The 12,131-nt window shown below is 44.8% G+C and overlaps 1 protein-coding gene across 1 annotated transcript in view; it reads left to right on the top strand.

Moving 5' to 3' along the window:
• The window catches only part of CSMD2 (CUB and Sushi multiple domains 2), a 616,469-nt gene that overhangs the window by 545,759 nt on the left and 58,579 nt on the right, over positions 1-12,131 (top strand). The window contains exons 49-52 of the mRNA XM_064363669.1: positions 2,651-2,839; positions 7,640-7,825; positions 8,577-8,771; positions 10,819-10,992. Coding sequence (XP_064219739.1) covers positions 2,651-2,839; positions 7,640-7,825; positions 8,577-8,771; positions 10,819-10,992 — 744 coding nt within the window. The remainder of the gene's footprint in view (positions 1-2,650; positions 2,840-7,639; positions 7,826-8,576; positions 8,772-10,818; positions 10,993-12,131) is intronic.

Raw genomic sequence — 12,131 nt, 5'->3', positions numbered from 1 at the left:
AAGGGGGGTGGGTTCAGTGAACTGCTGGCTGGTCTCTGCAAGCTTGGAGACAGAAATGAATTACTTAAGACCGTGGGTGGTTCCACCACACAGTAGTTCCCTTTCAGCACTCTTTCCCCTGGCTACCTTTGGCCTACATTCCAAGCAAATGATCGACAAATTTCTAAAGAATCTTGGTTGGGGGCCAGGTGTGGTGGCTCCCTCCTATGACACCAGAACTTTGGGAGGCCGAGGCAGGTGGATCACCTGAGGTCAGGAGTTTGAGACTAGCCTAACCAACATGGTGAAACCTCATCTCTACTAAAAATACAAAAATGAGCTGGACATGGTGGCATGCACTTGTAATCTCAGCTAGTTAGGAGGCTGAGGCAGGAGAATCGCTTGGACCCGAGAGGCGGAGGTTGCAGTGAACCCAAATCATGCCGTTGCACTCCAGCCTGGCAACAAGAGTGAAACTCCATCTCAAAAAAAAAAAAAAAAAGAATCTTGGTTGGAAGGGATGTCAAATTATAACTGGCCCGAAGTCCCTCTTGCCACAGTCCATCTTCATGGGTCGCCTGCTTGCAGGACCAGCCCATACTCAGAGGGTGAACAGTCTTAAAGAATGCCTGGGTGTGGTTTTCAGGGAAAAGCCAACCAGAGGAAGCTGAGGGTGCCTGGGAAGAGATGGGTCTTTATTGTCTCAGAGCCCATATCTTCTGCAGAATCCATCCAACCTCTCCTTTCCCTAGTGCGTGGAGGAGTGGTCTGGGCAGCTCAATGACTGAGTGCCCCAACGTCAGTGACCAGCTCTCTCACTCACTAGCTATGAGGTTATTAGGCAAGGCACTTAACCACTTCAGGCCTCAGTGTCCACAGGATGAAAAATAAACCTTAAGGTGCCTCTTAGGGATGACTCAGGATGAGTACCTGGCAGCTGCTCACTCAAACAGGAAATATAGCAGTTTAGTACCATCTTACTATGCTGTTTGCTAAATTAGGAACTGAACACTATTAAGGAGTTACCCTTTCCTTGATGTTCTAAAGACTAACATGTTTAGGAATGATGAGTCAGCTGTAATTACAGTACCTATGCCATGTAGAAAATAAATTAATTACATGGTGCAACAATTAGTCCTTAATAATTCAGATAGAGTAGACGAGTGTAATTTGCACCTGCGTCTGTCACTGTGACTAGGTATATTTTACAATTGAGATTCTTATTCCTGAGGTAGGTAACCATGTAGATACGGCACACATAGAGCACAGGGGGCAAAGTAGGAGTAGGGAAACAAATCTGGCTTGGAAAGCAGCTATTTAAAATACCAATTTCACCAGCAGAGGGACATGATCAACAAAAAAAGAGGCCACGGGGCGGCTGTGAGTAAGGGTTCCACACCTGAATCCTGCCTTATCCATCTCTGCCTGCAAGACCCAACCGGGGACTCCTAGGGCAAACAAAGATAATTATCTGTCTGGCCCTTTGGTTATCCCTCTTTCCTGGCCTCACAGAACTCCCGCTGAGGATCCCTGGCAGGGTTCGTAATGTGAGTCCTTTAAACTGTTTTGTTTTTTGTTTGTGTGTGTGTGTGTGTGTGTGTGTGTTTTGAGACGGAGTCTCACTCTATCACCCAGGCTAGAGTGCAGTGGCAGGATCTCAGCTCCCTGCAGCCTCCATCTCCTAGGTTCAAGCAATTCTCCTGCCTCAGCCTCCCGAGTAGCTGGGACTATAAGCACGCACTACCACACCCAGCCAATTTTTGTATTGTTAGCGGAGATGAGGTTTCCCCAGGTAGTCCTCAAATTCCTGGCCTCGTGTGACCCACCCACCTCGACCTCCCAAAGTGCTGGGATTATTGGTGTGAGCCACTGCGCCTAACCCAGGCTGGGATTTGGGTCTGTTTTCTTCATTGTTGTATTGCAAGCACTTAGAACAACATCTGGAAGATAATAGATACTTGATATCTGTTGAATAAATGAATGAAATAAGTTGAAGCCATATGTGGAGGGGAAATGAGGACTGTAGGGAAACGTGTGTCCCAAGTTGCCACAGGTCCATCTCAGTGCATTCCCCTACACAACAGGAAGAAGGAGAATGACCATTTAATGAGCATTGAATACTGAGCGCCCCATGCTGTGCTGGGGGCTTTATGTATGCAGTCTTTATATACAACTTAAATTGCCCAAAGTCGGAATTACTAGTCCCAATTTACAGGTGAGGAAATTGGAGCTAAGTGATTTGTCCCAAATTACCGACCTGGTAAGATCAGAAATGGGACTTGAGCCCAGGCCTGACTAATGTCAAAGTTCACCCTCCTGCAGTCACACCTTTCTGGAACCAACCCCATTGGGTTCTACTTTCTAAGTCTGTTTGGGAGCTGAAGGGATTTGAGAGCCTGAACTTGGCCATACAACCAAATCTGCCTTTGGACCACAAAAGGGAATCAGTGCTTCATGAAGCAGGGTTTTTTTTTCTTTGTTTTATTTCTGCTTTATTAACCTGGCTGGGTGTTTTTCAATATCCACCACTCAGACCTTCCTCAGTAGCAGAGGATGTGGCAGTGGCAAAGACAAGGAGATGGGGGGAGAAGAAAGGGGAAAGGGCCTGCACAGAAGACCATGTCTGTCTTCCTGCTGGGACTGGTTTCCTGAACCTCATCTTCTTGTTCAGCCCCTTACTGCAGCCTGCCCAGGGCTCCACTCCATGGCTTCATCCTAGGCCAGACCAGCACCCAGCCCGGGGGCTCCATCCACTTTGGCTGCAACGCCGGCTACCGCCTGGTGGGACACAGCATGGCCATCTGTACCCGGCACCCCCAAGGCTACCACCTGTGGAGCGAAGCCATCCCTCTCTGTCAAGGTGAGAAGCAGGTGGAAAGGGGGCCACAGGTAGCTTGGATCCAACTCACATCTTGGGTTTGTCCAGGACTCGTCACTTCCAAATGAGGGTTTCCTGTTTGATAATTAATTCATTCTTTCCACCAGCATTTACTAAAAATCTGTAGTGCATAGCAATCTCAGTGTTTTGAGATCCATGGGGGAGATGGGTATGTGAGCACATAAATGCAAGTGACAGAGGAAGGAAGCGTTGTGTCATGAGCACAGTCAGTGTTCTAGGAGCCCAGAGGTGAGAAGGGATCTCCTTCCTCCTGGCCAGCTGGGGAGGGCTCCCAGCTGCAGAGATGCTTGGGCTTGGGCTCATAGAGCAAGTGGGTTGATCAAACACTTGAAATGTGCCAGTCAGTTTACATGCATTACCTTTTATATTTTATGAGTTTTTTCCCTTAAAGTAATATACACTCAAACTAAAAATCTGAAGAAAAAAACTGTAGATAATGAAAAAGAAAAAAGTGAAAATGAACGAAAAACCGGAGATCACCACTATTAACATTCCAGCACATTTCCTTTGGTCTTTTATATCTTGATTACAAAAATAGAATCATCCTTGTGCAAAGCTCTTATAGATTTTGTTTCCAATAATGCCGTGCGACCGTTGGAAATAATGGTGAGGGAGTATATTTAACTATATATTATTACATATATTACATACTATTGTTGTTGGCGGGTTTTTTGTTTTTTGTTTTTGAGATGGAGTCTTGCTCTGTCACCCAGGCTAGTGTGCAGTGTCACAATCTCAGCTCACTGTAAGCTTTGCCTCCTGGGTTCAAGCAATTTTCCTGTCTCAGCCTCCCAAGTAGCTGGGACTATAGGCGCCTGCCACCACGCCCGACTAATTTTCATATTTTTAGTAGAGACGGGGTTTCACCATATTGGTCAGGCTGGTCTCAAACTCCTGACCTCAGGTGATCCACCTGCCTCAGCCTCCCAAAGTGCTGGGATCACAGGCATGAGCCACTGCACCTGGCCTCTATTGTTAATATTATACTTCCTCACCATTATTTTCAATGGTTGCACAGCATTATGAGAAAACTGTCATTCATTTAAGTATCATTCTATGGTCATTTGAATTTCTATATTCTTTGTGACTATAAACTTATTCTATCTTTATGAATATTACATATTTATTTCCTTAAAGCAAATTCCCAGAAGTGAGATTGTCACATCATATGTGATTGACAGCTGTCAATACTGATTGCCCCCCAGAAAGTTTTGTTCTCATGTATAGCAGTACATGAGAGCTGTCTTTTCTCTGGCAGTCTCAATGTTATGCACTGCATTTAAAAAGAAAAAAAAAAAAGAAAACGTTGCCAACTACTTAGACAAAAACAGGAAATCACATTGCTGTTTGATTTTTCCTTTGGTTCCCAGTAGTTGTGAAGTACTTTTTAATGACATCTCTCATCTCTAATCCTCACAACCTTCTCGCCTGTGCCTGGGCTTTCTCAAAGAACAAAAACAATGTGCTATTAATAATCTGTTTTAGCCTTAAGCAAAGGTCACAGTGAACTAGCTGTCCACAAATGGCAAATGGCATTTGGCTTTGGTCTCTGCGTCTCTAACTGCATTAACATGGACTAGTCTTTTTTCCAGAGAGCCAGTTGGAACCTACCAAGCCTCTCATTTCTGTTACCTTACATCACCACCCAAAATTAAACCTCCCCCAGGCTTTGATTCACCCATCTTCATACTACTATGCATGTCTTCTCCCTATGCCACCCCCCGCATGCCTCCCACTGATGCCCTTCTTCGGAGCCTCCCCTGGCATTCTCTGGAATCCTAGTTCCATGGCCAGCAAGCATACACCCTCAGTCCATACCCAGCAGGCTGTCTTCACTTCCTCCCTCCAAGGAGACCATGGCTGTCCTCTGAGAGCGCATATGCTGTGGCCCTTTCAAGTGACGTGTTAATCCCCCTCCACCCACCTCTTCCTTCCCACACAATTCTGGGCCAGGAAGGGCCTGGCATTCTTCCAGTTCTCTGCCGCTGCTTCCAAACCATGATTTCTCCACTTCTCCTTTAGAGACTCTGTGCCTCCTAATGCCTTCTCTATCCTTCCCCAGCCCATTCTCTCACTCCATGTCTCTCTCCCTCAGAGATCTCATTCCACCACAAGCCTCAAATACTTTGTGATTGTATCCCCTCCCCTCCTACCCACAGCAAGTGTCCCTCTTACCACTGGGTTTGGGGAACTGCATTTTGTCATGGAGATCATGAAACACAGGCTTTTAGTATCTCAGGCTAGAGTATTACCTTCTGTCCCCTCAGTTATTTACACAAGCAAGGCCAGGCTAGGGCCTATGAGAAGTGGCTGCTGCCCACTTCCTTCACTGGCCTCCCTGGGTTGACTCTCCATACAAGACACCAGTGGAGATCCAAGCATTTCTTCCCTAAGGATTCAAGGAAGCTGTGTAGATAGTTGATCTGATATGAGAGTTTGACTAACCTAGTACCAGTGAAGGAGCCCAAAGCCTTTCTGTATAGTCATTAAGAGTCTCATGTTTACACACTCCCTTATTTCTCATTCCTTCTGTGTTCTTGATCCTCCTCTTCTGGAGGGTTCCATGTCTAGACCCTTCTTCCATCTTGGTATTCCAACTTCTCTCCCTCTGAACAGTCTACCCTCCCCCATTCATAATGGAACCCCAGCCTGATGCCTCTTATTGGTTCTGGAAATTCTTGTAGCATCAAGCATCTTGTTAGGCAATCTCAGTGGGACTCTGCCCAAGCTTATTTTGGCTCTGAGCGAAGGAGGTCTGAGCTCTAGACTAGTTGCCAAAGGGGATAGTGGATGGAGGCAGTAGTGGGCACTTTGATGGATTAGTCTTTCCATCTGTAATACCCTCCAATCTATCAAAGGGCAAGGATGATTTATAAGTATTATTTTCTTTCAAAGACCAAACAATCTACTCTTTCCTAATTCATATTCCTCTTATAAACATAATGTCGACCCTACTCCTTATAAAATAATGACCCTGGTCATGTTGCTGCAGACATTTCTCTCCCGAGTTGCCACTTTGAGATTTCTTTTCGTTGTATTCCTGAGTTAGTTCTGTCATTTTTTATATCCCATATCTTGCCCTTTCTTGGTTTTCACCCTTTTTCATGGGGTATATCCTTAAGTAAATTCCTTAGAAAGAGTTCACCTTAGAAAGAGGTACATTTTCTGTGACTTTACATTTCTGACAGTGTCTATCTTTTTGCCCTCACACATGCTTGGTCAGTTGAATAGGTAAAATTCTAGTTTACAAATCATTTTCTTCAGAAGTTGATTTGTTCCATTGTCTTTAAACACTCAGTGTTGCTGATGGGAAGTCTTATGCCAATTTGTTTCTTGTTCCTTCACAGTTATGTTGTATTTTTTTCTCTTTCTAGGAACTAGGAGGAATGCCTGTGTGTCTTTGGACTTCTTAGATGCACAAAATTCCCTGATGGTGAATCTAAGAGTGATTCTCTTTGCATTCCTTTGGCTCCCTTTCCATCTGAAGACTTCTGTCTCTCTTCAGCTCTGAGAAATTTGCATCTATGATAATTCCATCCCATCCACTTTTGCGGTTCTCTCTTTCTGGAGCTCTGAACAGCTGGACGCTGGACCTCCTGTATTGAGGATTGATCTTCTGTGTTTTCAGTCCTTTTCTCTCATTTTCAGTCTCTTTATTTTCCTGTAGTCTGAGAAATTTACTTTTGATCTGCAACCTTTTTATTTAATGCTTATTTTGGCAATCATATTTCTCAATTCAAAGAGCTCTTCCTTGTTCTTTTTGTTGTTTTTTTCTTCAGAGCACACTGATTTTATTTTATGAGTACCATATGTCACCTTGACTTTCTCAAGATACTACTAATCAGAAGCTTAAAGATTATATATCTTCTGTTTCCTAATTCAGGAACATTTCATAACACTGTTAATATTTCAGCACATTTCCTTTGGTTTCTTATATCTTGATTACAAAAATAGGTTCATCCCTGTACAAAGCTCTTATAGATTTTCCTAATTCAGGAAACAGAAGATATATAGCAGAAGGAAATTAGGTACAGATTTAGGAAATAGAAGATATATATTCCTAAGGGGATGTTTGTTTTAAACCTTATCTTGGTTTGTCTTGTTCACACTGCTGATTTTCTTCATATGTATAGTGATTCTTGATCATATTTTAAGAGTAAGGGCCAGGTTGGTTTTTCCAGGTATGAGATATGGATTACCTTTGTTGTTTTTATATACAGGTATCCTGGCCCACTAAGTGTCTCCTATCAATGAGAAGTTGAGTTGAGTATGTGGCAGACCTGGGCAGGCAACAGGGCAGTCTTTAGGCCAAGAGACCATAAACCCTAGAATTAAAAGAGCTTTCCTCTGGGATGCCAACTCCCACCATAGCAGCCCTAATTCATCCTAACAGAGCTCTCCTTCAGTGGGAAAGAAAATCCTCTGTTTTGTTTGGAGTGTAGATGCTTGAATGCCTCTACACTGTGTTTGTGGGAACGGATAGCAGAGAACTGGTTTCACCCTGAGGCTCCTTCCCATATATTTTGAGCTACAGCTTCTTTGCACTTCTGTTTTCATTTCTTCTTCCAAACTTAAAAAAAAAAAACAAAAAATTCCTCCACTGATGATCCTCCCATTTTCTTTTTTATTATGAGACTTTACCCTTTTATTAGTTTTTACTACAATTTTATTGGGACCTTAGGAGGGGAGGAAGGATAAAATGGTTTCTCAGAATACCATCTTAAACCAGAAATGCTCATGACATTGTTTTCCTTTTGCTAGCTCTTTCCTGTGGGCTTCCTGAGGCCCCCAAGAATGGAATGGTGTTTGGCAAGGAGTACACAGTGGGAACCAAGGCTGTGTACAGCTGCAGTGAAGGCTACCACCTCCAGGCAGGCACTGAGGCCACTGCAGAGTGTCTGGACACAGGCCTATGGAGCAACCACAATGTCCCCCCACTGTGTGTCCGTGAGTCCTCGGGCAGTGGAGGTGGGTGTAAGGAAGGGCTAGGTAGGCAGCTGGAGAGATTCCTACAAGGAGAGAACTAAAAGCACCATAATGAGGAAAAAAACCCATGGAGATGGAGATTGGGGGATTTCAGAAGAGGAGGCAAGTACTGAAACTGCTCTCGGCATTGATGACCATTGTGCCCTGGTGTTTCCACAAACTACCATGGAACTTAAGAATGGCCTGGTCCGCTCCCTTTTAGATGGAAAACCTGTCGGAAAGTTTGCTTGAATGTCCCTTGATTGCAAAGCTCTAAAATGACAACTTTTAGGCCAGATCATAAAATGGCATGATAATGTCCAGTCCAAAGACAGAGGGTTTGGTTTTGTTGTGTTTTTTGGCCTACATGGTGCTTTATAACAAATTTTGAATTACTTCACAATCTTTTATAATCGAGACATTTTACATTAAAATCCATATTTATCTTATCTTGAAAGATGAAAATCTAACCAAATGGAACTCAAACATTCAACAATCAACCTCGACTGAGTACTATTTCCCTTTTCTCATTTTTAATATTTCGGCAGAACTGTACTCCCCAGTTTGCCACATCCCCACCAAACCCACTCTGTTCGTTTATCAAACCTGCCTGTGAACTGAAGATTCCTGGATTCTTCAGGATTGCATTAAGGTCTCCAAGTCCCTAGATCTGAGTTCTTGCAAGATCTTCCACAATTAATTAATTAATCCTCCCTGTTCCTCATTTCCCCAGCTGTGACCTGTCCTGATATCAGTAGCATCAGTGTGGAACATGGCCGATGGAGGCTTATCTTTGAGACACAGTACCAGTTCCAGGCCCAGCTGATGCTCATCTGTGACCCTGGCTACTACTATACTGGCCAAAGGGTCATCCGCTGTCAGGCCAATGGCAAATGGAGCCTCGGGGACTCTACACCCACCTGCCAAAGTAAGCCCAGGAGGGGAGGGTGGGCAAGTCTGGCCGAGTCCCTCCTACCTAAGCTGTCTCATGCATGGGGTGGACTGGAGTGGGGGAAAAAGAGGGTACCACCAGGGACTGCAGTGTACTGCTTTTTAGACTCTCATCTAGTAGAATTAAGAGCTGGGAAAACGCCTACTCCTTTAAGGAAGTATTTCTTAGCATCTTCTCATCTTATCAAAAGCTGTCTTTGTCCAGATGAGCATCCACTAATTCATTTATTTAATATTCATTAGGCTTTTACTGTATGCCAGACACTATAAAGGTATGAAGATAAAAGATTTTGGTTCCTGCCCACAAGGACTTCAGAGTCTGCTGGAGAGGCAGGCACACAAAGAAGCAATGATAATGTTGTGTGATAAGACCTGAAATGGGAGTGTATGTAAAAGGAATGAGGGCAGCATAGGGGATAGGTCACCTAAACCTGCCCGCCTTCTCCATTGTCAATTGTTTTTCTTTGGTTCTTTAATATAGTTTCAAAGGTCAGAGTCTCTGGGAAGACACTGAGACAGAGGCTTATTAGAGGGTGCTCTTGAGAACACCACCTTCAGAAGGGAAAGGAAAGGAGGGAAGGAAGCAGGACTGGGCAGAGGGAGAATTGAGCTCTGATGCAGTATCCGTGAAACCCCCAGCTGACCCCCCAGGGAGCTCTACAGCTGGGATGGCCCTTGAGAATTGTCACAAGTTGGAGCAACGGAGCCTTTATACCACCACACTGACCAGCCATTGGATGCAGGCTGTTCTAGGAAGGGGACATGACCTGCCTAGGTGGAAGGATTCTTCAACCACAGCAATCTGAAAAGGGCTGACAGTCAACGGTTGTTTGCCAGCAGCTGGGGAAATAAGTCCTTCAGTCCTAAAACAGGCTCTGAGTGGCTCACCACGGCATGCACTACAATAGGAATATGCTCATAATATTTATGTGACCAATGAGGATGTCATAGAGGAAGCAAGTGATTTAAAGAGGTAGAAGGAAGTGGTCTGTGAGAAGTGGGAGTTTGAGACTGGGCAGGAGGAGGAATGATGTCTTCCAATGCTTGTGATCCAGTTTGGGCGTGGATCCTAGCACTTTGGGAGGCTGAGGTGGGTGGATCACTTGAGATCAGGAGTTCAAGACCAACCTGGCCAACATGGTGAAACCCCATCTCCACTAAAAAAGAAAAAAAAAATACATATATATATATATATATATATATATATGTATACACACACACACACACACACAAATTAGCCAGCATGGTGGTGCCCACCTGTAATCCCAAGTACTTGGGAGGCTGAGGCAAGAGAATTATTTGAACCCGGGGGGCAGATGTTACAGGGAGCCAAGACTGTGCCACTGCACTCCAGCCTGGACGGCAGAATGAGACTCCATCTCAAAAAAAAAAAGGCTAATGTCAGTGATCCAAGACACTGTTGTCTTCACACACTGGTGCAGACTGCACAGTGGGATGTAACCACGTGTGTGGTAGAGTAGTCACAAGCATTTCACAAGCATTTGACAGCCTCACTACAATGCAGCCACTCATATTTCAGTGCAGCCTTGGTGATTAGGCCTCACCTCATACATCAACCAGAGGCTCTCAGCAGTGCTCTGTTGAAAAAAAGTGTGAGGCTGCTGCAGCGCTCAGAAAAGAAGGGCAAGGAAATTGATTAGCAGTGTCTGCCCAGGTCACTAAGGAGCATACCACAGAATCGCCGTCTCTTCCTAACCACAGTGCACATCTCAGCCCCCTGAGGAGGATTTAAAAAGCACACAGGCTGGGGCCCTATCTCCAAAGCTGGTGAGTCAGGCACCTGCAGCGGAGCTGGGCATCTGAACACCCCTCAGGGGCTTCTGGAGACACCTCCAGTTAAGGTGCCACATCACACAAGTCAGCATCACAGCCCATATTCTGGCCAGGAATTCCAGCAGAGTAAGGTTAAACAGGTCTTGTTTTTGTCACGATTGTTGCTAAGCAGAAGCAGCCACGTCCCTCCTCTTGGGGCTGGCTTACTGAGCATCTTGTGATCATTGTAGTCATCTCCTGTGGAGAGCTCCCCATTCCCCCCAATGGGCACCGCATTGGAACACTGTCTGTCTATGGGGCAACAGCCATCTTCTCCTGCAATTCCGGATACACGATGGTGGGCTCCCGGGTGCGTGAGTGCATGGCCAATGGGCTCTGGAGTGGCTCTGAAGTCCGCTGCCTTGGTAAGTGACCTCTCCAGGCCTAACCTTCCCAGTTTTTCCCCTTGAGATAGAACAGGTCTTTCCAAAGCTGGGATCCAGTCTTTGAACAGGATCATTTCGCCTACTGACATAAAATGCTTAATCCGATCACCAACTGTTGGGCATCAGGCATGACTAAAACCCTGAAATAGCTTCTCTTGGGCCACCCAAAGGAATGAGAACTTCAGATCTAAAGAGACAAGCCTTTGAGGGTTCCATTCTGGTTAGAAAAACAATCCCTTCCTATTGGCCTTTATATAATGAGTATAGCCCCAGTCTCCATTTTTGGCAAACTTGCAGACACATTTCTGTAACATGCCTTAAATACCTTTCATATTATCTATTAGCAAATTTTACCCACAATATATCGATATATACATATATACTAAGCAAATGACAGAAACATAAAACAACCTGGCTTACAAAGGACAAATTTATCCTTTTCTCCATGGCTAATCCACTCTCTGGTTCTATGATTCTGTCTCCTCTTACACCTTTCTTGGACCCGTAGAGTCTAAAAGAGGGCCCCAGCCACATACACCTCACTGGATAGATTGGATGGTTTGTCCTGGGGTGAACAGTGCTGTCTTGCCCATGTCCCAAGCCCGTTATTTCCACAGAGAGCCAACAGAAACTGGCAGAAATGCCAGGAATATACTCTACCCAAATCCCATATAATAAAAAGAACTTACCTAGATGTTACTCAAGGAGAAGGAAGGAAAGATGAATTTAGCCAAACCATCTGTTTTTTCACAGTTGTTTCAACACAGCCAGGTTTTGACTGCCTTAATGTAGACGGTGCCCTCCACGCAGCAGATGCTCAGTAAAAAACAAGATGTTCAGTCTGGGCACTGTGGCTCACGCCTGTAATCCCAGCAATCGAAAGCTGCTTTTGTCCAGATGAGCATCCACTAATTAATTGATTTAATATTCGTTAGGCTTTTACTGTATGCCAGACACTATAAAGGTATGAAGATAAAAGATTTTGGTTGAGATGGATCACTTGAGGCCAGGAGTTTGAGACCAGCCTGGCCAACGTAGTGAAACCCGCCTCTACTAAAAATACAAAAATTAGCTGGATGTGGTGGTGTGTGACTGTAGTCCCACCTATTTGGGAGGCT

This window comes from Aotus nancymaae, unplaced genomic scaffold (assembly GCF_030222135.1).
Source record: "Aotus nancymaae isolate 86718 unplaced genomic scaffold, 86718_ANA_hifiasm-v0.15.2.pri h1tg000053l, whole genome shotgun sequence".
NCBI classification, from domain to species: Eukaryota; Metazoa; Chordata; class Mammalia; order Primates; family Aotidae; genus Aotus; species Aotus nancymaae.
Note: the sequence above shows the minus strand (reverse complement) of the source record. Positions and strands in the feature narration are given on the sequence as shown.